Raw genomic sequence first — 25,096 nt, forward strand, 5'->3', positions numbered from 1 at the left:
CATAACAGTGGTACTGGGTACAACAAACAACAACAAGCCTCAAACAGCACAACAAACAGTTGCTGAAAGCATTATAGGATAATATCTCATTGCCACTCATCTGTCTGATCTGGACACAAATGAGTAAAAGTTTGAAACTTCCTGGCAGATTAAAACTGTGTGCCGGACCGAAACTCGAACTCGGGACCTTTGCCTTTCGCTGACAAGTGCTCTACCGACTGAGCTACCCAAGCACGACTCACGCCCCGTCCTCACAGCTTTACTTCTGCCAGTACCTCGTCTCTTACCTTCCAGACTTAACAGAGGCTCTCCTGCGAACCTTCCAGAACTAGCACTCCTGAAAGAAAGGATATTGTGGAGACATGGCTTAACCACGGCCTGGGGGATGTTTCCAGAATGAGATTTTCACTCTGCAGCGGAGTGTGCGCTGATATGAAACTTCCTGACAGATTAAAACTGTTTGCCGGAACGAGACTCGAACTTGGGACCTTTGCCGTTCGCGGGCAAGTGCTCTACCAACTGAGCTACCCAAGCATGACTCATGCCTCGTCCTCACAGCTGTACTTCTGCCACTACCTCATCTCCTACCTTCCAAACTTAATAGAAGCTCTCCTGCAAACCTTGCAGAACTAGCACTCCTGAAAGAAAGGATATTGTGGAAACCTGGCTTAGCCATAGCCTGTAGGATGTTTCCAGAATGAGATTTTCACTCTGCAGTGGAGTGCTAGTTCTGCAAGGTTCGCAGGAGAGCCTCTGTTAAGTTTGGAAGGCAGGTGACGAGGTACTGGCAGAAGTAAAGCTGTGAGAACGAGGCGTGAGTCGTGCTTGGGTAGCTCAGTTGGTAGAGCACTTGCCCACGAAAGGCAAAGGTCCCGAGTTCGAGTCTCGGTCCAGCACACAGTTTTAATCTGCCAGGAAGTTTCATATCAGCGCACACTCCGCTGCAGAGTGAAAATCTCATTCGAGTAAAAATTTGTTGACCGCAGAAGACTGAATGAAGCTAAATATAAGAATGAGAATATTCAGGTACAATGCAGGGACAAAATCCAATAAACAGAATGGCGTGATGTATAGTAGCTCATGCAGTGGACTCTAGTAGACTATCACAGCTGCCCGCCTGCCTCTGTGACTGCGTGGGGCTCAGCCGACGTGACATGTCACTCATGCCCCTGGTGACAATCATCAGTTCCGATCTATAGTGCCTCTGAGCTGCCATCGATATTGGTCTTTGCCGGGCACATTAAACTTTTCATCTAGATACACAGTGAGTATCAGAGCAAAACTTGTTCGTAACTAGGGGGTGCATCTACTCAAAGAGGTCCACTGTGGGCTGTAATATTGTATCGTTGCAAAACTGGTGGAAATGCTGAAGTGTTAAAGCAGAATTGATTTACTCTGGGAAAAAATTAGTTCCAGTTTTAGCCACCAGGTGCAAATCACGAGCTGTACATTGTTTGTATAATAGTGTGACATCCCTGCTGTCATTCACAAGCCATAATGCAAATGAACAGTATAGTTATCATAAAGAGAGACCATTCACTGTTAGTGAAACTGTTCTATGTGAACAGCAGCAGTTACAGTGCTGCATCGAGAGAATATTGCTGACTGAAAGGTCGGAGAAGAGACCTGATGTCATTAAATGGTTTAAACAAGATGATAAAAATTTTAAATGTGGGTGAGTCTGGTATGGCACCCAGAAGAGGAATGCGTCCTATCCCATTGAAAGTAATTGACAAGGGCGCTGTTGCTATAACTGGCCATATAGCCCATGCCCCAGGTTGTGCTAGTGCTCGTGCAGTGTAATGACAATTTTGTATCCCATGGTCAACAATACAGAAATTTTTACAGTCTATTTTACACTGGGACCATTACAAGACCCAAATGGTGCAGCAACTGAAACTTCATGATGTGCAGCAATGTTCTGGTGAATTCACAAGCACCTTTATTCTCAGTCAATTCTTCTTTGAAGAGGATACATTCAGAGGGCCTATCAGGTATACCATTACATCTGTAGGTTATCGAGATGTCCTTGTACAGCATGTGATTCCTGCTTTGGAAGAGCGCAATTGTGTGGAAATCACTGTTTTCATGCAAGATGGGGCAACACCTCATATCGCTCACACAGTGAAAGATCTGCTTAAAGTAACCTTCCACAAAAGTGTTATCTCCAGAGGTTTTCCTGATGCATGGCCTAAAGTTAATGTGATCTAAATCATCGTAACTTTTGGCTGTGGGGATATCTGAAAGAATGCATTTACCAGGGACAGATTTGGCCTCTCCCTGATCTGAAGGCCAGTATGTAGGAACACATTGCTCAGATTCCACTGGAACTGCTGTAAGAAGCTGTTAATCATCTTGTTTTACAGATGGAGCATCCCGTCAACATCTCTGGTGCTCATGTTGTACAAATTGTGTAAGCATTGGTTTAATAATAAAATCAAAATTGTGGCTTTTTCACTTGTTCGACACTTTCTGACCATGTCCTGTTACATATGGAAACATTTCGCCCCCCCCCCTTTTTTTACATTATCAGATTTGCACCTGATGGCTATAATTGGAATTAATTTTTCCAGCATCAATCAGTTCCATGTTAACCAATTAGTAGGGAACAGTGAGAGGCAACATTTGTTACATTCAGAAGACCGTGCAAAATGTTGAAAACTGATCCATAACTGATTCTCACTTTTTATCCTATTGTCTCAGTTGTTGTGTTCAAAAGTGTTTGAGCACCTTGGTCTCCACTTTTCTTGTGACTCATATTTTCTCACAGAGAGATGGACTGCCACTTATTGTTTGTCATTCAGACTTGTTTGACCACACTGGAAGTATATCTGTGCCACCTAATTAATGTGTCATGAGATGGTTGTTGTTACCATATAATTGCATCAGCTCAGCATGGCTTGTTGCAATGTTGCTCCATTTCGGGTATAGAAAGCAAAATGCCACACCATACTCCACTTTTTCAATGGGCTGCATCGTTCTGTTATGGCCCCACTAGCTGCGTCTTTTGGTGCTGTGGCACAGTTGTTTCAGTTTGTACAAGAATTGCAGATGTACCCACAGACAAACAAAAAATTAATTGTTTAATTTCATTTTTTTGAGGTGATAATTGAAACTATATGACTAATGCTTGTATTAGCAATTGTACATTGATCATATTTTATAGCAGCAATTACACGCATTACACCACTTGAGCATATTAACTGTAACCTTTCATTGCCCAAAACATATGCTAGTACTTGGATATCTGAATGCAGAGTGAACATCGTAGCTGAGGTGCATTTGCTCACAGTAAACTACAGTTAACTGTAATATTTAAAAAAATTAATGAAAGTTATTTTTTGTGTGTTATGAAAATGTTTTCTTGCTGCCTTACTAATCTGAATGCCTTATTGTACCCAAGAACACATCTCATTCTTCTTGCAGATGCTACCAGAGCTCAGAGAACAGATCGCCAATGATGACAAGAGGGTTCGCATTGCCTTTGTTAAGTTGTTGCACGCCATTAAGGATGCGGGGAATATCGAACTTTGGAATATTGTTCCTCTTCACTGTTTGATAAATAGGCTTGAGGTAAGTTTCATATATCATGTTTTGCACAATATTCAGCCAGTCATCTCAGGTGAGGAGACCTTTGTTAGTTGTGCTAAATACCAAAAAATAGTTTCTAAAAATTCCCAAAAAGCATTTGACTGAGTACCTTATCTACACTTATTATCAAAAGTACAGTTGTATGGTGTATCAAGTGAAATTCGTGATTGGATTGAGAATTTTTTGGTAGGGAGGATGCAGCTTGTTATCTTGGATAGAGAGCCATCAACAAATGTAGAAGTAACTTCAAGTTTGTCCCAGGGAAGTGTGCTGGGACCCTTGCTGTTCAGGTTGAACAGAGTGTGCCAGAAAAATGTATACACACTTTAAGGAATGAAAAGTATTACTTATGTGTTTATTTTACATTTAATAATTGATCACACATGTACAACCTTCAATTTAGCACATGGTTACTTTAAATGTTCAGAATGTTCTCCATTGGCAGCTATACACATAACAGAATCATGAGCAGTTGCCGCAACTACATCAGTCTGTGTTTCAGTGGAGACTGCTGCACATGTTACTGTTATCTCCTGACGAAGTTCCTCCAGCGTGCATGGCTTACGTCAATAGACGTTATCTTTCACAGTTCCCCTCAAGTAAAAGTCCATAGGTGTTAGATCTGGCAATCGTGGAAGGCACTCAATGGGCCCTCTTCATCCAATCCAATGCCATGGAAAATCATCGTCCATGAAAGCTTGTACTGCTAGGTGGTAGTATGGTCGCACCCCATCCTATTGGTAGAAGACCTTTTCATTATCTCCATAAAGTGCACGTATACCTGGCAAAATTTATGTGCATAACATTTCCAGGTATACTTCTCCAATGACAGTAGCATCAAAGAAAAAGAGTCCTACTGAGCCTCTAGATGATAGTCCAAACTACACATGAACCACTGGTAGATTGACTGGTTTATCCACATAAACGTGCAGATTTTTCAGTGCCCAGAACACACTGTCATGCCGATTCATGGTTCCATTAAGTGTGCCTTATCACTCCACACCACCTTCGTCAGAATTTGCTCTTCATCACTTACCATTTGCTGATACCATTTGTAAAATTGCATTTGGCGATCAGGATCATCAGCATTAATCACATGCAGTAACCGTGGAATGTAAACTTCTCACTTTGCAGCTTTCAGAATTCTTCGTACACTTGTACTGCTAACCCCCACTTCACATGCACATTGCGTGGCAAACTTCTGTGGAGAGTTAACAAACATTTCCAACACGAGAGCTGACGAAGCAGCACTTGTAGCTGTACACTGTCTTTCTGAGAGTGCAGTCGTGTGTGTGAGATGTGTTTGCGTGAGTGTGTGTGTGTGTGTGTGTGTGTGTGTGTGTGTGTGTGTGTGTCATCTAATTCTGACAAAGGCCTTACTGGCCAAAAGCTACATTTTTGATAGTTTTTTTGTTGTGCCTATCTACGATTCAGCATCACCGGTATATGGTGGTTAGCAACTATGCTTTTCACAATGTTGTACATTCCATCCTGGATTTTACGTCGTTTGATTTAAATCACTAAAGATCATTTATATACGAGGGTCTACAGCCTGTTGAATCTCTGGAACAGTTCTGAAGCGAATGCCACGAAGTGGTTCCTTCATCTTCGGAATCAAATCAATGTCACCAGGACTTAAGCCCGGGGAGTATGGTGGATGGTACAGTACTTCCCAGTCCCATTGACCGAATAGACCAGCCACAGCTTGCGCTGTATGCGCCTTCGCATTGTCATGCAAAATGATGGGTGGGTTGTGCAGAAAGTGTTACCGCTTCTTTCACAAAGCAGGTCACAGGTGATGCTCCAAAAATGAACAGGAATACTGTCCACTGACGGTCTTCCGTGAATTAACTTAATGCGTTAGGATAACACTATCACAGTCATACATGAGAATCACCATAACTTTAGACCACTCCATTTACAGCATCAACAGAACAGGCTCTGCTAACGGTATGCTACACCTTCCACATCGCTGGCAACAGGTTCCATGCAATGCTTGTGACTACTTTGAAGGACAGTAACAGGTGCAAACATGTAACTTTTTTTATCAGTTGTGAATAAATAGTTGCCACTATTTAAGTTCCAACCCTCGTATTATAAGTGAACAGGTTCTAATGGCCTTGGATTGAGCAGGTACTCAGATTGCTTGAATCATTCTGCATTGCATGCTCAGCAACTGTGTACAGCATGTCTGCAAACTGAGGAGCGAGCAACACATTGGGTGGGGAAAGTGACCTTGCCCAGAGATATGCTGTAACTGCCCTACAGGATGACTAGCAATCAAGTGTACCGTCAAGCAGTGTATTGCAGCTTTCTGTAATTTACATAGATTCTGTTTGTGTGCATTTGTTCCATATGTTGTATGAGTTTCTAATTGTGTTTTCTGGGTTGTGTTAATGCATTAATTGGCAAATAAACACCCTTCAGATGTGTCTGCACATTGTGTTACCACTGATGTAAAAGTTACACTGTGGAAGGATCAGTATAACTTACAAAAGTCCGTTGGTGCGCCTTGTGATGTAACCATCTAGAGAAAGTGGAACACACCTGCTCGTTCTTCAGTTTACAGACAGATTTCACTGGATGTTCCCAAGACTGCATAGAGGCAGTACATATTTTGGTCTGGTAGCAAGCATTCTGTTTCATGTCATTGGGAACGTCAATCCCACACCAAGGCTAGTCCCCTCACACTGCTACAAAGTAACGTGCCTGCAAAACGCAGCAAGCACATTTGGACCATACAACTCCCTAATGACTCGATGCCATAGCATTCCAGCGTGTGGATTCATCTATGTCAACAGTTTGGTGTGCGGTGTTTCCTTTGAAATTGGTGTTGGTTCTTTCCACAGTGTTTATTAATTTATTGGATTTCTTGGAAACTCAGTGAAACGCAACACACCTGGCAATACCTCACAATAATTTCATTCTCATTTTTTCATAAAATATTTGTTCTTTTATGGCTTTAATATACATTTCTTGTAAATATGCAGCTCCAGCTAAAAGTTTTAAGTGGAGAACAATTTACTGTTACAAGTTTTATTTTTTCACTTTAGAACAAAACTAGGCAATTATTTAGTCAAAGATAACTTTTGTTCAATAACTATTTACTCAAGTTCAGTGGTATCTCTGAATAATACTTGCATTCAGTGTATTTACTATGTTCAATTTGAGTAGTTCCAATTAATTTGAGATTAAGGGATGTGAAAAAACATGGAATTCCTTTTTTTCTAATAACAGTGGTTAAAACAATGTTTATTAAATGTTTGTTACATTGATAAATTATTCTCTGGGTTTTTAGTACTTTATTAATATTCAGGAACTGTGGGTACATTTGTTGAAAATATGAGCAACCAGTTGCATGAAAGACATTTTATTTCTTTACCAGTTTCATATACAATATTTGTACATGTACTATGATCCATACATAACCATTCATGAGCTCTTTCTGCATCAGTGCATTTTTTCATAATATTACATATTTTTATAAGACTACAATACTATGCTGCATACACCTGCTTATTGTTATGCTCACTGATAATAGTTCTAATCTTTGGAAGAAGAGCACTAGCTGCCTGAAGCCAGTAGAAAAATAATTTTCTCTGTACGTATACAATACAGATATTATCAATGCAAATTGACCACATCCATCATCAAGCAACTCATAATTGAGAATGAATATTTTAATTATGTTAATTGCAGCCCCATTTACTGACTGTACAAATCTAAGATATGGCTGGCTGGTAACTTATCAATCCAGTTATTATGTGCAGTCCTTCTTCCTTTATTAGTCTCTCATGAGGAAAATGTGGAGTTATGAATGAGAAACTACCTGTGCCTACACAGCTTAAAATGTGACATTACAAATGGCTGGACATTATTTGTAAATAAATGCATACTTCTATGATATATCAATGAAAATAATCAATTTTTTTTAATGTAATGTAACTGGATAGATAAAATTACCTCACCAAGTGGGAGCAGAACATCACACCCATATAAAGATTATGGTAATTTGCAAGCGTTTGGAGACAGCAGCATCTACTTCTGGCAGAAGGACTGAAGGGGAAAGAAGAAAAATGAAGGATGAAGAAAACAGAAAAAGGACTGTTGAAGTTTAGGAAATACGGAGAGTTTGGAAAAGTCAAGTAGACCTGGGGTCAGGAGAGACTTACCAGACAGGATGACAAGGAAAGGAAGGTGCCTTTCCTTCTCATTCTGTCCAGTAGGTCTGCCCTGACCTGGGTTCTACGTGACTTTTCAAAACTCTCGCCATTTCCTAAACTTAATCTCCTTTTTTCTTTTCTTCATCACTCTTCCTTCCTCTTCAACCCTTCTGCCAGGAGGAGGAACCACTGGCTCCAAAATTTTGCAAATTCCCTTAACCTTTATATGTGTATGTTCTGCCGCTGCTTGGTGAGTAGATTTTTTACTTCTGTGATATGATCAACTAGATCTGTGTGTAGTAGTAATATAAAATCATTCTGAAGGATCAGTTAATAAAATTCTCAGATTTCTAATTATTCACTGTTTCCATCCTTTGACTTTATAATTAATGCTGCACAATTGGAGTTCATAAGGCTTTCGGTTCAACAACCTTGCATAACTTTTTTAATTGTTCAAGGGACATATGACATTAACTGAAGAAATGTTCTTTGCAAGACCATCATTCCTTGTAAAGAGAGTGAAGTTCACCATAGTCTTTATTATTATTATTATTATTATTATTATTATTATTATTATATTCTTTGTTTCGTCGAAGAGACTGCAACTAAAAACAACAGTTGGTCATCATCAGAACTATAACTCATGATTACTGCACAGCACCTGACCCACTCACAATGAGCACTATTCAACAACTGTATCATTGCACCCTTTCACGTGGTCTGTTTTATCACAGCTGACTAGGACAGCAGGCAACAGCGCCTTGTGCCCAGTCTGTGTTTGACTGAGCCATTCGTGTATTTATCTTGCCATTGGCAGTTACTTTCACTCTGTTCATCTGTATATTTACCCACAAATGTATGCAGAATTCACTTATAATAATTCTTTTCCCCTCCTTTCAGGAAGATGACCGTGAAGTCGGCGAGCTGCTGGCGCAGCTTTTGTGCAGTACGTGTTTTGCCAACAATAAGAGCTTCAACACTACAGTGAACTGTATAGGCCAGATGGTAAACTTTAGCCATGAAGGAACCTGCAAGTTCTTCTTACATTCAAAGTCATTTCTAAAATTTCATGATGCTGTAAAACTTATGCTATTAATCATGGAATGCTTGTTGAAGCATATCGAGATTGAAATTTTCACAAAAAGGAGACAGAGGAAGGACTCTACTCGACTCAGACCGAGACATGTTTCTAAGAAAAGGAAGAGGAGGAGTAAATTCATTAAAAAACTGGCTGCCAGAATGAAGAATGCGTGGGTGAAGGCTGTTAGAACATCAGGAGATACTGGTAAGCACAGTTCTGCTATTTGTATCCGAATGTTGAATTTGTTAATGTGCATTCAGTAAAGATTGTCCTCACAAAGCAAATGTGCATTAGTTAATTTTACTAATGTACATTGCTAACAATGAAAAGAGGAAAGGTAGCCACTCTTCGTACAGTGGTATGTCGAGCACGCAGCAGACATGTAAACAAGATTGAAGCTGTTACTATGCCTTCGGACAGTGTCTTTCCACTGAGCTAACTAACAAAAACACACACATGCCTACTTTTCTTGTCTTTGCTGATAACATAACCACATGGTCCCAACTTTCATTCATACTCCACAGCGTGCTCCTGAGGCTGGCTAGCACAGGGTGACTAGGCATCCCATATTTTATGGGATCGCCCCTTATTTAGCTTAAGTATCCCAGTGCCCAATGAAATACATATGTTTTTCATTAACTGTCCTGTTATTTTGAAATAGTGTGTTTGTAAGTAATGTGTGGCATAACCAAATGGAGAACAAATGTGGTCATACCCAAAAGAATAAATAGTTTACATTCTTTGACTAAACCAAATTAAACAAGGCATGATCCTTGAAGTTCTTCGCTTGGTACTGCTTCCACATGGCGAGCAGTTCATCACTTCCACTTTCTTTGTGGGTTGACTATTACTTCAAGTCGTCACATTTAGAAGTGTGATTTTAGATCATTAGTCATAGGATAGATTGCTACTCACCGCTAAATAAATAAGCATTTGGCCAAAAAGCCTTATTCTAAATTATAAAACACACACATTCACACACATGACCACTGTCTCTGGCTGCTGAGAGAGACAGTGGTCATGTGTGTTTGAGTTGCATGTGTGTGTGTGTGTGTGTGTGTGTGTGTGTGTGTGTGTGTGTGTGTGTGTGTGTGTGTGTGTGTGTTTTTCCAATTCAGAAGAACGCTTTTTGGCTGAAAGCTACTTGTTTAGCAGTCTTTTTGTTGTGCCTGTCTGCGACCCATCATTTCCACCATATGGTGAATAGCAGTCTATCCTTTTTGTAATACTGTCATTATTACATCCTGGATTTTCCATTGTTTAAAATTCAGTCTTTGACATCTCAGTTTTAATTTATGAGACATTAATGTATTATATTGGAAAATGGACTTACCCATTTCATGTGCTGAAACCATTTAACTGGGTTCAGCTCAAATACCCTCTTCTTTGGAAGTCGGTTGAGCAAAGTCTTAAAACTTTATCAGAGCTTGAGGAAAATACTGTGAAAGAAATATGTGAAGATGAACCTTTTGAGGAAATGAAGCATGTTAAAAATGTATGTGAAGTGAAAAACCATGAATTAAGAAGTCTTAAGGGTGTTGAGACTGAGAAATAAGTAAGTTATGTCTACCCTAGTTAAAGACAACATTATATTAAAGTGATATATTGTTGCATGTGGCAACAATAAAACATTTGCTCAATTAGTAATGAGAGATGTTGCTTCTTTGTGATAGTTTTAACACTGGGTGTATACGACCCGGGACAACCAGGAGATCTGGGAAAAACCCGGGAATTTTTTCATCCAGGAGAAAACCAGGGAAAACCTGGGAATTTTTCATTGTTTTTGTTTTCAGTTAAATTTTTGTAATTTTGACTGGTAAGAAAAGATACTCTAACAAAGGATATTACTGTATCCCGCTACTGCAGATAATACTGCAGCAATAAAACATGAACGAGAGAAAAAACGAAAATTGCAAAGGAAATGTACCATATATAACAACAAAACACAGTGCTCATACAAGCGTCTACCAACAGCAAAATGTGTCAACGCTTTAGGAAGACTTTGCAATGCTTCATAACAACAAATTGCCTCCAATGAGCGTGACGTCACAACTGTTTACATTAGATTCGTTTTAGCAGTTACAAGCGGGATCAAAGCGTATGCGCAGTTGAGTAGTACCTTCTCCCGCTTCTGCCTACAGAAATGTGGCTGTTGGCTGTGTAAGCAGTTGCAGCAAGCTGCTAGATGCTACCGGGAAAAATTTTACTGGAGTGCCCAAGCTGCCAGATGCATGCATGCGCAGCAGGTCCAGATCTGGGGGGTGGGGGTGGGGGGGAATTCATATTCTTGAGGAGAAAAAGTGATTGTTTCACAAAGCGACTAGCATCCAGCACACGTTAGTCTATTGATTATTCGTATGACTTTGAAATGCATCCCTGTCGATTTTTGAACACATTCTAACCTGATTTGTGAATGCGTGCATTGTGTACATGATGTCTCTGTGAGGGGAATCCTCGTCGCATGCACCATGGACCTTGCCGTTGGTGGGGAGGCTTGCGTGCCTCAGCGATACAGATGGTCGTACCGTAGGTGCAACCACAATGGAGGGGTATCTGTTGAGAGGCCAAACAAACATATGGTTCCTGAAGAGGGGCAGCAGCCTTTTCAGTAGTTGCAGGGGCAACAGTCTGGATGATTGACTGATCTGACCTTGTAACATTAACCAAAACAGCCTTGCTGTGCTGGCACTGCGAACGGCTGAAAGCAAGGGGAAACTACAGCCGTAATTTTTCCCGAGGGCATGCAGCTTTACTGTATGGATAAATGATGATGGCGTCCTCTTGGGTAAAGTATTCCGGAGGTAAAATAGTCCCCCATTCGGATCTCCGGGCGGGGACTACTCAGGAGGACGTCGTTATCAGAAGAAAGAAAACTGGCGTTCTACGGATTGGAGCGTGGAATGTCAGATCCCTTAATCGGGCAGGTAGGTTAGAAAATTTAAAAAAGGGAAATGGATAGGTTAAAGTTAGATATAGTGGGAGTTAGCGAAGTTGGATGGCAGGAGGAACAAGACTTTTGGTCAGGTGAATACAGGGTTATAAATACAAAATCAAATAGGTGTAATGCAGGAGTAGGTTTAATAATGAATAAAAAAAATAGGAGTGCGGGTAAGCTACTACCAACAGCATAGTGAACACATTATTGTGGCCAAGATAGACACGAAGCCCGCACCTACTACAATAGTACAAGTTTATACGCCAACTAGCTCTGCAGATGATGAAGAAATTGATGAAATGTATGATGAGATAAAAGAAATTATTCAGGTAGTCAAGGGAGACGAAAATTTAATAGTCATGGGTGACTGGAATTCGAGACTAGGAAAAGGAAGAGAAGGAAACATAGTGGGTGAATATGGATTGGGGGAGAGAAATGAAACAGGAAGCTGTCTGGTAGAATTTTGCACAGAGCATAACTTAATTATAGCTAAGACTTGGTTCAAGAATCATAAAAGAACGTTGTATACGTAGAAGAATCCTGGAGATACTAGAAGGTATCAGATAGATTATATAATGGTAAGACAGAGATTTAGGAACCAGGTTTTAAATTGTAAGACATTTCCAGGGTCAGATGTGGACTCTGACCACAATCTATTGGTTATGAACTGTAGATTAAAACTGAAGAAACTGCAAAAAGGTGGGAATTTAAGGAGATGGGACCTGGATAAACTGACTAAATCAGAGGTTGTACAGAGTTTCAGGGAGAGCATAAGGCAACAATTGACAGGAATGGGGGAAAGAAATACAGTAGAAGAAGAATGGGTAGCTCTGAGGGATGAAGTAGTGAAGGCAGCAGAGGATCAAGTAGGTAAAAAGACGAGGGCTAGTAGAAATCCTTGGGTAACAGAAGAAATATTGAATTTAATTGATGAAAGGAGAAAATATAAAAATGCAGTAAATGAAGCTGGCAAAAGGGAATACAAATGTCTCAAAAACAAGATCGACAGGAAGTGCAAAATAGCTAAGCAGGGATGGCTAGAGGACAAATGTAAGGATGTAGAGGCTCATCTCGCTAGGGGTAAGATAGATACTGCCTACAGGAAAATTAAAGAGACCTTTGGAGAAAAGAGAGCCGCTTTTATGAACATCAAGAGCTCAGATGGAAACCCAGTTCTAAGCAAAGAAGGGAAAGCAGAAAGGTGGAAGGAGTATATAGAGGGTCTATACAAGGGCGATGTACTAGAGGACAATATTATGGAAATGGAAGAGGATGTAGAAGAAGATGAAATGGGAGATATGATACTGCGTGAAGAGTTTGACAGAGCACTGAAAGACCTGAGTCGAAACAAGGCTCCAGGAGTAGACAACATTCCATTGGAACTACTGACGGCCTTGGGAGAGCCAGTCCTGACAAAACTCTACCATCTGGTGAGCAAGATATATCACACAGGCGAAATACCCTCAGACTTCAAGAAGAATATAATAATTCCAATCCCAAAGAAAGCAGGTGTTGACAGATGTGAAAATTACCGAACTATCAGTTTAATAAGCCACAGCTGCAAAATACTAACGCGTATTCTTTACAGACGAATGGAAAAACTGGTAGAAGCCGACCTTGGCGAAGATCAGTTTGGATTCCGCAGAAATGTTGGAACATGTGAGGCAATACTGACCCTGCAACTTATCTTAGAAAATAGATTAAGGAAGGGCAAACCTACATTTCTAGCATTTGTAGACTTAGAGAAGGCTTTTGACAATGTTGACTGGAATACTCTCTTTCAAATTCTAAAGGTGGCAGGGGTAAAATACAGGGAGCGAGGAGCTATTTACAATTTGTACAGAAACCAGATGGCAGTTATAAGAGTCGTGGGCCACTAACGGGCAGCAGTGGTTGGGAAGGGAGTGAGAAAGGGATGTAGCCTATCCCCGATGTTATTCAATCTGTATACTGAGCAAGCAGTAAAGGAAACAAAAGAAAAATTCAGAGTAGGTATTAAAATCCAGGGAGAAGAAATAAAAACGTTGAGGTTCGCCGATGACGTTGTAATTCTGTCAGAGACAGCAAAGGACGTGGAAGAGCAGTTGAACGGAATGAACAGTGTCTTGAAAGGAGGATATAAGATGAACATCAACAAAAGCAAAACAAGGATAATGGAATGTAGTTGAATTAAGTCGGGCGATGCTGAGGGAATTAGATTAGGAAATGAGACACTTAAAGTATTAAAGTAGTTTTGCTATTTGGGGAGCAAAATAACTGATGATGGTCGAAGTAGAGAGGATATAAAATGTAGACTGGCAATGGCGAGGAAAGCGTTTCTGAAGAAGAGAAATTTGTTAACGTCGAGTATTAGCCTGGCAATGGCGAGGAAAGCGTTTCTGAAGAAGAGAGATTTGTTAACGTCGAGTATAGATTTAAGTCCAGAATGAGATTTTCACTCTGCAGCGGAGTGTGCGCTGATATGAAACTTCCTGGCAGAGGAGAGCTTCTGTAAAGTTTGGAAGGTAGGAGACGAGGTACTGGCAGAAGTAAAGCTGTGAGTACCGGGCGTGAGTCGTGCTTCGGTAGCTCAGATGGTAGAGCACTTGCCCGCGAAAGGCAAAGGTCCCGAGTTCGAGTCTCAGTTTTAATCTGCCAGGAAGTTTCATAGATTTAAGTGTCAGGAAGTCGTTTCTGAAAGTATTTGTATGGAGTGTAGCCTTGTATGGAAGTGAAACATGGACGATAAATAGTTTGGACAAGAAGAGAATAGAAGCTTTTGAAATGTGGTGCTACAGAAGAATGCTGAAGATTAGATGGGTAGATCACATAACTAACGAGGAGGTATTGAATAGAATTGGCGAGAAGAGGAGTTTGCGGCACAACTTGACAACAAGAGGGGACCGGTTGGTAGGACATTTTCTGAGGCATCAAGGGATCACAAATTTAGCATTGGAGGGCAGCGTGGAGGGTAAAAATTGTAGAGGGAGACCAAGAGATGAATACACTAAGCAGATTCAGAAGGATCTAGGTTGCAGTAAGTACTGGGAGATGAAGAAGCTTGCACAGGATAGAGTAGCATGGAGAGCTGCATCAAACCAGTCTCGGGACTGAAGACAACAACAACAACAACATGTAGAAACAAACTTTCCTACAGACAAAAGCGGCCATACGAGCTGACCGGAGTAAAGCAGAATGGCTGAAAGCCAACCACTGTCTGATTGTCTCATTGATTGGGTTTGTGAATGATGAGCGTTGTTATAATTACTAGCGAAATCCATAGATTCAGGCTACAGAAGTGGGAATAAACAAAGAACAGGTAAGAAAGATTACATATTGCCTTCTCGGTGTATCGAAGAAAATGAAGTTTTGACGGAAAATGAAGTTTTGATGGAAAATTTTTGGCCAGATCGCTATACTAGTAAGGGCCAATTGTACAGTCCCCAGCTAGCAGCCGCTTTAAGTTCTATTCTGGAAGAAGCGCGGAAAACGCGTTGTACAAACATGTAACAATGCCTAACCGGAGAATAATCGCGGGATAATTAAACCGGTGATTCTGGCAGAGTTAAGTTAACCTGTGTATAACCTTTGACATTGGCAGGAATAGTTACAGAATTAGTGATAACAAGACTGCTTGTTAGAACGAGGAAGGAGAAGAAACGGTGACATCACACAAATTATGGAACAATATGACGATTCCAAGTTTGTATAAAAATTTCGTAGTACTACTTTTCGATCTCATGCATGAGAAACTGGAGCGTAAGAATGGAGTGTGAAATTATTCCCTGACATAAAGCTTTTTGCTTGTAGTAGGCCTAATAGGCATTTGATATTGGTACTTTGTGAATTATATTCTGTCGTTACAAAAAAGACCATTTGTGCCAAAACCGTCTCATTTATTTAGCATGTGTTACAATTGTTGCAGTATTAGAAAGGCCTAGTTTGTTTTATCTAGCAGATAGTGACAAAATAGACGTAATCAGATCGGGAAACCACACCAACCTTGGGCCCTATTTTAATTAACAGCTTTTGCAGTATTAGACAGTGAAATTTTGATTTTTCATATAGCAAAACGTTTGACCAACTTTGATGAGGTAATAGATTCTTTCACAGAAAGGAAAGCACGCCATGCAAAGCTGTAGCAAGATAAGAGAGAAATTCTAGGAGCCAAGGATTGAAGAAATGTGTATTGTCTTACTTGTCTCATGTCTTTACTGGTCTATGTAACATATATTTAATTCTGTGTCACACAAAGCAACAAGTTGTTAGCTGACAGGGAATAAAGAGTGCAAATTTTCTGAAGAGTTCTTTTTTTTTTAATAAAAAAAAGAGGGACAGGATGTGAAACCAGCTGACTGTAAGCAGGGGAAATACCACAGGACATTTTAATTTCCACTGTCCTGAATATGGTTTGATGGCATCCATTACAACATATACACGTTTCAATTCCACAGTGCGAAGTACAGTGATGTGCGATAGAAGAATTCTGTGTGAGGAGGCGAGGCACTGCACTTTGCTGTATTTACGACCAAATAACACGTGTTACATTTCCTCGAACACATATGTTTTATGCATCAAACTCTTCAGAAAGATGTGTGCTACAAAATGAACATATTTTTGAAAATTCGTTTTTTTTTTTTTTTTTTAACGTCCTATCTCAAACGCTCGAGGGAGTGGCGGGGTATTGCCCCGGTTCGGAAATATCGTAGACCCGGGGCTGATGCGCAGAGCAGTCTGAGTTATAGTGTGGAAATGGGTAGTCTCCACGTGACCCGTGTTTACATTTAGTGATTTTGCTATTTCCTCTTCGTTTACTGTTCTCACGTCAAATGAAAACAAAACAGATTTCTGTGGCCGGGAGCTATCAAGTGAATTAAAATACATTCACATAATTATGGAAGGCTAAAATGTGTTATTAGTTGCAGATTTTATTTTATTTCCTCCTTCATGATAGTCAAGCATTAATGAACAGTTAAGTTATTTTTGTCGGTTTGATTTAGAAATTTTCTTTTATTAATCTTTTCCGCTGATGCAGACAATATATTTGAAACGAAGTGTTTAATTCTACACACTGTTCGCTGCATTTCAAGTGCACATTTTCAACTTCTAGCACATATGGCATTATGTCATAATAAACCACCAAACATGAGATAACACAGTATTGGTACTTGAAGAAAATCTACATCCCGAAAACCACATTGATAAGCCTAATATCAGGTCGTGGCCTACTTCACTGGGAATCTGGACATACGAATGTGCACTTTAAATGTGCACATTTTAGTATGGGTCACAAAATTCCGATGCTCTTGGAGTATCCTCTGATGTCTTGTTTCTTTTATGACATAATGTAAGATGTTTTAATGTTGTACACGTACGAACATATGGGCTCCCTACGGCATCGTAGCTGCGCAAGCGCAGTGACGCCTGTCATCTGGCGTTCTCTGGCAACTGCAGAAACGAACCTATTTCTAACATGTCACGGGAAAATATTCCGAATGGTGGTTTGAAAAGCATTACCATCAAAGTAAATTTCCTTTTACGCAAGTTGAACTGTGTGCGAGAATGTACGATGAATTTCTTAAATCACAGAGCGTTTGACTCTCATTTAAAAATCAACTCATTGATGACGAGCCATTTAGATGAATTTTGAGCCGAGAAAATCAGACATTTATGTCGTTATTAAAAATTTTACTGGCACATTTGTGTGATATATCGTAAATTGTAATATGCGCATAAAAGACCAAAATTATATGTGAAAGCTTAGCTTCTCTTGCAGCATATTGATCTTATAGACCAATATTATATGTCAAAGCTTTTCATTTTTGTGTAGCAACACTATGTATATTAATTTAAACCGTTAACTTTTTCTGTTTGTGTGTTCGAGCTACTTAACAGTGATGTTGCTATTGGCTGACTACATCACGTGTCCTAATCTCTGAATACTCACTGTCATCGACTGGCGAGATCACATGACATGAGCTATGACTGGCTTACAAAAGCGCATCACAATCTCGATTTCAATGCTTCAGAAAGTGACATGCGGTGTTTGGTGGAATTCGAATTCATACTTTCGTAATACAAAAATATGCAGCTTACATGTTGCTGCACATCAAAGATCTTTCCGAAAAGTGTTTTTTTCCCCCGAGTACAGTTTTCTAAAGCGTCGGGAAATTCTACGCCCGGGTGTAAAACCATAATCATTCAAAGGACTGAAAAGTTATACAGTTCCGAGAGAAAATAAACAGTCAGTTAACATGGAAAAAGTATGTTTTCACCCGTGAGAAAGTGTATTTTTAACCGGGATATCCGGGAATTTTTTTCCTTGTCCACGTATACACCCTGTAACAAAAAGGTATGATGATTTGTGTAGTTGTAACATAAATCAAGTACTTTAACACAAATCCACTATATAGATATAATATTTAACAAAGTTTCCACAAAATTTCGATTCATTTCGACTTGTAATTTGTCACATATTTAGATTTTGGAAATCTGGTCACCATAGGCTAGCAAGCAACTGCCATTCTATGATGCATGTACATGGGGAAGGGCAAGTAGCTGGCATTACATTCAGGATGCCTCATTAGCAATCATACAGGGAATTGGATATTGCCATATTTAAAGAGGAGGAAATGTCTACTGTATTTTACAAGGACAGAAAATAGTCCCACCCTTTTCCCTCAGGTGACATATAGTGACATGTAAAATTTCTGAATATGGACCTTGATATGTTGCCATGTTAGATACCTTTCTTTCGTGTTAGTCGAAAGAGGAGAAAAATCAGAAGATGCCAAGTAGATACAAGGAAGTGCAACATGAAAAGCTACAGATTTATTTGATACATAGGAAAGTGTCACAGAGATGCAGAAAAACCTGAACTGGCAGACACTTATAGATAGATGCCATCTATCCCGCATAAGCTTACTTATCGTGTTTGATGAACTAGTAATGATAGAGGAATCTGGGAACATACAACAACCTCCTAAGCATTGCTCCCATAGCATAAGATTAGACTAATTACAGCTGACACAGAAGCATTTAAGCAACCATTCCTCCTGCACTCTATACTGTAATGAAACAGGAAGAAAGTGTAATAGTATAATTGGGCATATCGTCAATCATATACTTAGAAGAAGAAGAAGAAGTATGATGATGATGATGATGATGATGATGACAGTACTGTGTAAACTTAAAGAATAACATTGTTTCCATCGGGCTGTTATTTTGGAATAGTACTGTACTATGCACGACTAATGATGATGATGATGATGATGATGATGATTGAAATCCTTGTACAGAGAGAGATGTGGTGGTGTAGGTTGGTGGTGGTGGTGGTAGTAGTGCCTGCGACGTGAGAAAGATGACAGTACTGTGTAAACTTAAAGAATAACATTGTTTCCATCAGGCTGTTATTTTGAAATAGTACTGTACTATGCACAACTAACTGGTTTCATGCTCGGCTCATTATGAAGTGCAAAATAGATGTGGATACATCATCCTCATAAGTTGTGTATAATGAAAGTCATATGCCATTTTTGTCAGTGTACATAACCTGGGAATAATTATCCACGTATTACAAATTCAACTTCATATTCAGGAGGATGGTGGCTCAACTCTCCACTGACCAGCCACACAGCTGTAGGTTTCCCGTGCTTTCCTTAAATCACTTACAGTGAATGGCGTGATTGTCCTTTTAAATTTCCTGTGCTAATCCAAGCTGGTTGTTCTTTAATGAACACATTGTCAATGGGATGTTAACCCTTAATATTCTCTCCTTTGTGAGCCCAGTTCTAGCATCCCAGTTCTTGCATTACACCTGTCCACCAATCAAAGGCATAACTGTTGGCAAGTGGTTTTCTCTGCTCATTCCATTAGTTGATAATTGGACATTCATTAATTATGGCATATAATACTAATGAAGTCTTTCAGATAATCGAAATACCTAGTAGTAGTAGTAGTAGTAGTAGTAGTAGTAGTCCTCCTATAATACTAACCTTCTTCTATTCACTATTGTTGACCCTGTCACTAACGAGCTACATGTAATACAAATTTACGCTTAATGTACTGCAGTCACATAAAATATCTGTATCTTATTTTAAAAAAAGAAGAAGAAATACTGTTTATATTCCACCCAGGAGCTTCCAGTGTTTAAAAACAGGAATGTTGTATTTGTGGTGTACTGTCTTATGATTATAATCTACTGTGGAATATGATCCATGCCAAACTTTGTAATCCTGCCAGTTTACAGATTAAAACTGTGCATAATACTGTCACTGAAGCTACTATCCTTGCAGTTCCAAAGCAGGCAAGCAAGATTAGGATTTAACGCCCCATCGTCATTGAGGTCATTAGAGACAGAGCACAAGCTCAGACTGTTTCAAGGCTAGGGAAGGACATCGACCATGTCCTTTCAAAGGAACCATCTCAGAATGTGAATGGAGTGATTTAGGGAAGTAACAGGAAAGCTAAAGCAGGATGGCCAAATGTGGCTTTGAAATGTTGTCATTCTGAATCCGAGACCAGTGTACTAACCACTGCACCACTTTGTTCGGTTTACAGATCCAGCAGCCAGAGAAGTCTCGTACCCCACATACCGATGATCCCAATCAGTTTGCCTAATCATTTTAAGTGACTTAAGTTCCCAATCAAGGTTTCATTGGCAATAACAATAAACAAAGTCCATGGTCACAAAGAGAGCAGGAAGAGGAGATGGACATTGAGGACCAGGTGGGGAGGGGGGGGGGGGGGGGGACAGAGAGGAGGGATGAGGAGCCGGACGGAGAGGGTAGAGGAGCAACTAGATAAACAGAGAGGGGGGGGGAGGAGATAAACGGAGGGGTAGGGGGGCGGGAGAAGATCAGGATGTATATCAAATTCCCGTACACATTTAGTTATTCTGGGTTGAGTAGTGACTTATAAATATAAGGTATTGTGCTGCATTCCTTTTATGAAACATATGTGCATGTCCCTAGAGGTTGTGCAGTTACATATACACTAAGTGATCAAAAGTATCCAGACACCTAGCTGAAAATGACTTACAAATTCGTGGTGTCCTCCATTGGTACTGCTGGAATTCAGTATGGTGTTGGCCCACCGTTAGCCTTGATGACAGCTTCCACTCTTGCAGGGATACGTTCAGTCAGATGCTGGAAGGTTTCTCATCAGGGAATGGCAGCCCATTCTTCACGGAGTGTTGCACTGAGGAGAGGTATTGATATCGGTCAGTGAGGCCTGCAGGAATTCAATGTTTCAAAACATCCCAAAGTGTTCCGTAGGATTCAGATCAGGAATCTGTACAGGCCAGTCCATTACAGGGATCTTGTTGTCGTGTAACCAATCCGCCAAAGGCCGTGCATTGTGAACAGGTGCTCGATCATGTTGAAAGATGCAGTCGCCATCCACGAATTGCTCTTCAACAGGGGGAAACAAGAAGGTGCTTAAAACATCAATGTAGACCTGTGCTGTGATAGTGCCACACAGAACAACAAGGAGTGCAAGCCCCCTCCATTAAAAACACGACTACACCATAACACCACAGCCTCCGAATTTTACTGTTGGCACTACACACACTGGCAGATGATGTTCACTGGGCATTTGCCATACCCATATCTTGCCATCGGATCACCACATTGTGTACTGTGATTCGTCACGCCACACAACATTTTTCCACTGTTCAATCATCCATTGTTTACACTGCTTACACCAAGAGAGAGAAGAGGCGTCATTTGGCATTTACCGGCGTGATGTGTGGCTTATGAGCAGCCGCTCGACCAAACAATCCAAGTTTTCTTACCTCCCGCCTAACTGTCATAGTACTTGCAGTGGATCCTGATGCAGTTTGGAATTCCTGTGTGATGGTCTGGATAGATGTCTGCCAATTACACATTACGACCCCCTTCAACTGTCAGATGTCTCTGTCAGTCAACAGACGAGGTCGGCCTGTATGATTTGTGTTGTATGTGTCCCTTCACATTTCCATTTCACTATCACATTGGAAGCAGTGGACATAGGGACGTTATGAGTGTGGAAATCTCGCATGCAGACGTATGACACAAGTGACACTCAGCCACCTGATCACATTCAAAGTCCGTGAGTTCCGCGGAGAGCCCCATTCTGCTCTCTCACAATGTCTAATGACTACTGAGGTCACTGATATGGAGTACCTGGCAGTTGGTGGCAGCACAATGCACCTAATATGAAAAAATGTATGTTTTTGGTGGTGTCCGGATACTTTTGATCACATAGTGTACACTTTTATATATTTGACTGTCAATACCTATCGGGCAAGTATTGTTTGAAATAAACATGCCATTTTCAGAAAAACAAGATTTTTGCTTGAGTGGCAGCGATGAGGAGATTGAATTTTCCTCAAACTTGAGGCGGACTTCCTGCAGTGACAGTGATGAAGAGGCAGATTTCTCACGGGAAATGCTGCTGAGGGCTCCAGAGACTTGTCAAGGTCTTATTGATGTTTTTTGCATCCTGTTTTATGTACATTCTGCTGAACAGAAATGGAGATGCAGCAGAATGTGGCAGAAAGTGTACAGAATGTGCAAACATTGTATTCCATTGTTTGCTATGTATTTTGCAGTAAGTGTTAATTAACATTATTTTGTATAGTTGATCATAATTGAGTGTAATGAGCACCTCCATCACCATCATTATATATATAAAGTTATAATAGAGGGAAACATTCCACGTAGGAAATATATATCTAAAAACAAAGATGATGTGACTTACCAAATGAAAGTGCTGGCAGGTCGACAGACACACAAACATACACACAAAATTCAAGCTTTCGCAACAAACTGTTACCTCATCAGGAAAGAGGGAAGGAGAGGGAAAGACGAAAGGATGTGGGTTTTAAGGGAGAGGGTAAGGAGTCATTCCAATCCCGGGAGCGGAAAGACTTACCTTAGGGGGAGAAAAGGACGGGTATACACTCGCACACACACACATATCCATCCACACATATACAGACACAAGCAGACATATTTAAATATGTCTGCTTGTGTCTGTATATGTGTGGATGGATATGTGTGTGTGTGTGCGAGTGTATACCCGTCCTTTTTTCCCCCTAAGGTAAGTCTTTCCGCTCCCGGAATTGGAATGACTTCTTACCCTCTCCCTTAAAACCCACATCCTTTCGTCTTTCCCTCTCCTTCCCTCTTTCCTGTATATGTATATTTCAAAATTTTCCTGTCTCTTCTTGTTTATTGTTTTATTCTCTGCATCTCATTTCCATATAAGTTTATGCTCCAAATATAAACTTTTAGGAAAAAATTCTTTCTGTTGCCAGTCTGCATTTTATATCTTTCTTACTTCCACTTCTGTAAGTTATTTTGATGTCCTCCTCCTGCCCAAACAGCCGAACTCATGTACCACTTCTAGCATTATAACTCATTTAGTACTTCTAGCATTATATTACCTAATCTCATTCCCCTAGCATCACCTGATTACTTAATCCATACTACACTTAAGTAACCTTGTTTTATTGATATTTAACTTAAACATCTTTTCAATGGCTATCAATTCCATTAATATGAGCTTCCAAAACCAATGCTGTTTCTGACATTATCTGATGAGATTGATTAATTAAAGAGAAAACTACATTGTAATCATTTGTAGATTAGAGAAAAAACTTTCAGTAATGTTGACTAGAATAAAGTCTTTGAAATTCTGAAGTTATCAGGGACAAAATGCAATGATCAAAATGTTATATATGACTTGTACAGACAACAGACACCAGACTACAGTTACAAGAGCCAAAGAGCACAAAAGGGGCAGTACTTGAGAAGCAAGAGGGACAAATTTGTAACTTATCCCTCCCCCCCCCCCCCTCCTCTCTACCCCCACCCCCTCCCATGTTATTCACTATATGTGGAGCAAGCAGTAAAGGAAACCAAGGAAAAATCTGGAAAGGGAACTGATGTTCAGCATGAAGAAATAAAAAGTTTAAGTGTTGCCAATGATGCAGAGTCATTTAGCAATGTGAAATTTTTAGTTGGTGTCAGTGTGTGTCCCTTTCTAAAATCACCAACCAGCCAGTTAAGATAGTAGACTTGCTTTCATGAGGACTGTTGTTCAGATAACTGTCAGACTGACCTGATTTAAGTTATCTGCCATTTCCCTAAATCTGAGAAGGATACATCAGATATCCTTCCCCATTCTCATCCAATCCAAACTTGTGCTTTGTCTGTGGCCCATTTGAACTTCATTCTCTTCATTGGTGTCTAGGGAACAGCCACATGCCTTTCACATTACCATATAACCATTCTGGTAGCTTCAAATACTTTTATTAAACTCCAGTAAAGATCATAATTAGTGAAGTGAATACTGTTCTAAACACAAGTTGGTTACCATATAGTAATAAATGTTTATTAAACTTCTGTTTAAAAGTGTGAGAGAAGCAATGGCAGATTGCTAGCTAGATTAAGTGTGGCACACCATATTACTCTTCAAAGTCAATGAAGCTATGCGCAGAAAATTTTTATGAATCCAAACATGACGGTGCAAGTTCAGAGTTAAAGTCCATGCAGCTGTTTACAAAAATTCACAAGTCTTTATAGAATACTTAAAGTTAAAAGTTCAATGAAGCTATGTGGAAAAATTAACCTCGTGGTTGTTCAAAGTTTAAGCCCAAGAAGCTGAAAGGAAAAATCAATTAAGAAAACTATTACGTTAAGATACAGAAGTGCTTGTTTGTACTTACATTTAGAAGGCAAAATGCTAATAGGCACACATAAAAAAGTACACAGTACTATATTAGTTTCCAGAACTATTAGGTCCTTCCTCAGAAAAGAACAAGGGGTGGGTTGGGGAAGTTTAGAAAGGGTGGGCAGGTCAGTCAGACCCCAGAATGAGTGGGACTTGTTTGTGGTGAGAATGAGGGTAAGCAAAGAAGCAGCAGAACGCAAAACACCAACCTATACTTCCCACCTCCCTGAGGAAAGAACTAATAGTTACAAAAGCTAGGACAGCGTCATGTACTTTTTCTTTTATGTGTGTGTATTGGCAGAACTAACAATATTAAGAAAAGGATAATTGCTAACTTTCGGCCAACAAGACCTTCATCAAAGTCTGGCTTCAGCTGCCAGAGACAGTGGTCTCGTGTATGTGTGTGTGGAGAGGGGGGGGGGGGGGGATCTGTTGTTGTTGTCTGTTTTCAATGAAGGCCTTGTTGGCTGAAAGCTGCGGCTCAGTGCTATATGGTTGCTACTGCAACTATTCTTCTCATAATATTGGTAGTACTAAGTATTTCATTTCATGAAGGCCATGAATGGCCAGCAGTTCTGTCCCATAATTCGAAAGTTATATTTGTCATTTAATTATCTGTCTGTGCTGTAG

The 25,096-nt window shown here is 40.1% G+C and overlaps 1 protein-coding gene across 1 annotated transcript in view; it reads left to right on the top strand.

Annotated features, from left to right (window-relative positions):
• LOC124795533 (condensin-2 complex subunit G2-like) overlaps positions 1-25,096 on the top strand; it is a 101,252-nt gene that overhangs the window by 67,778 nt on the left and 8,378 nt on the right. Inside the window, exons 10-12 of the mRNA XM_047259605.1 lie at positions 3,427-3,573; positions 8,655-9,039; positions 22,068-22,339. Of these exons, the coding sequence (XP_047115561.1) occupies positions 3,427-3,573; positions 8,655-9,039; positions 22,068-22,339 (804 nt within the window). The remainder of the gene's footprint in view (positions 1-3,426; positions 3,574-8,654; positions 9,040-22,067; positions 22,340-25,096) is intronic.

The sequence above is a fragment of the Schistocerca piceifrons genome, chromosome 4, assembly GCF_021461385.2.
Source record: "Schistocerca piceifrons isolate TAMUIC-IGC-003096 chromosome 4, iqSchPice1.1, whole genome shotgun sequence".
Lineage (NCBI taxonomy): Eukaryota > Metazoa > Arthropoda > Insecta > Orthoptera > Acrididae > Schistocerca > Schistocerca piceifrons.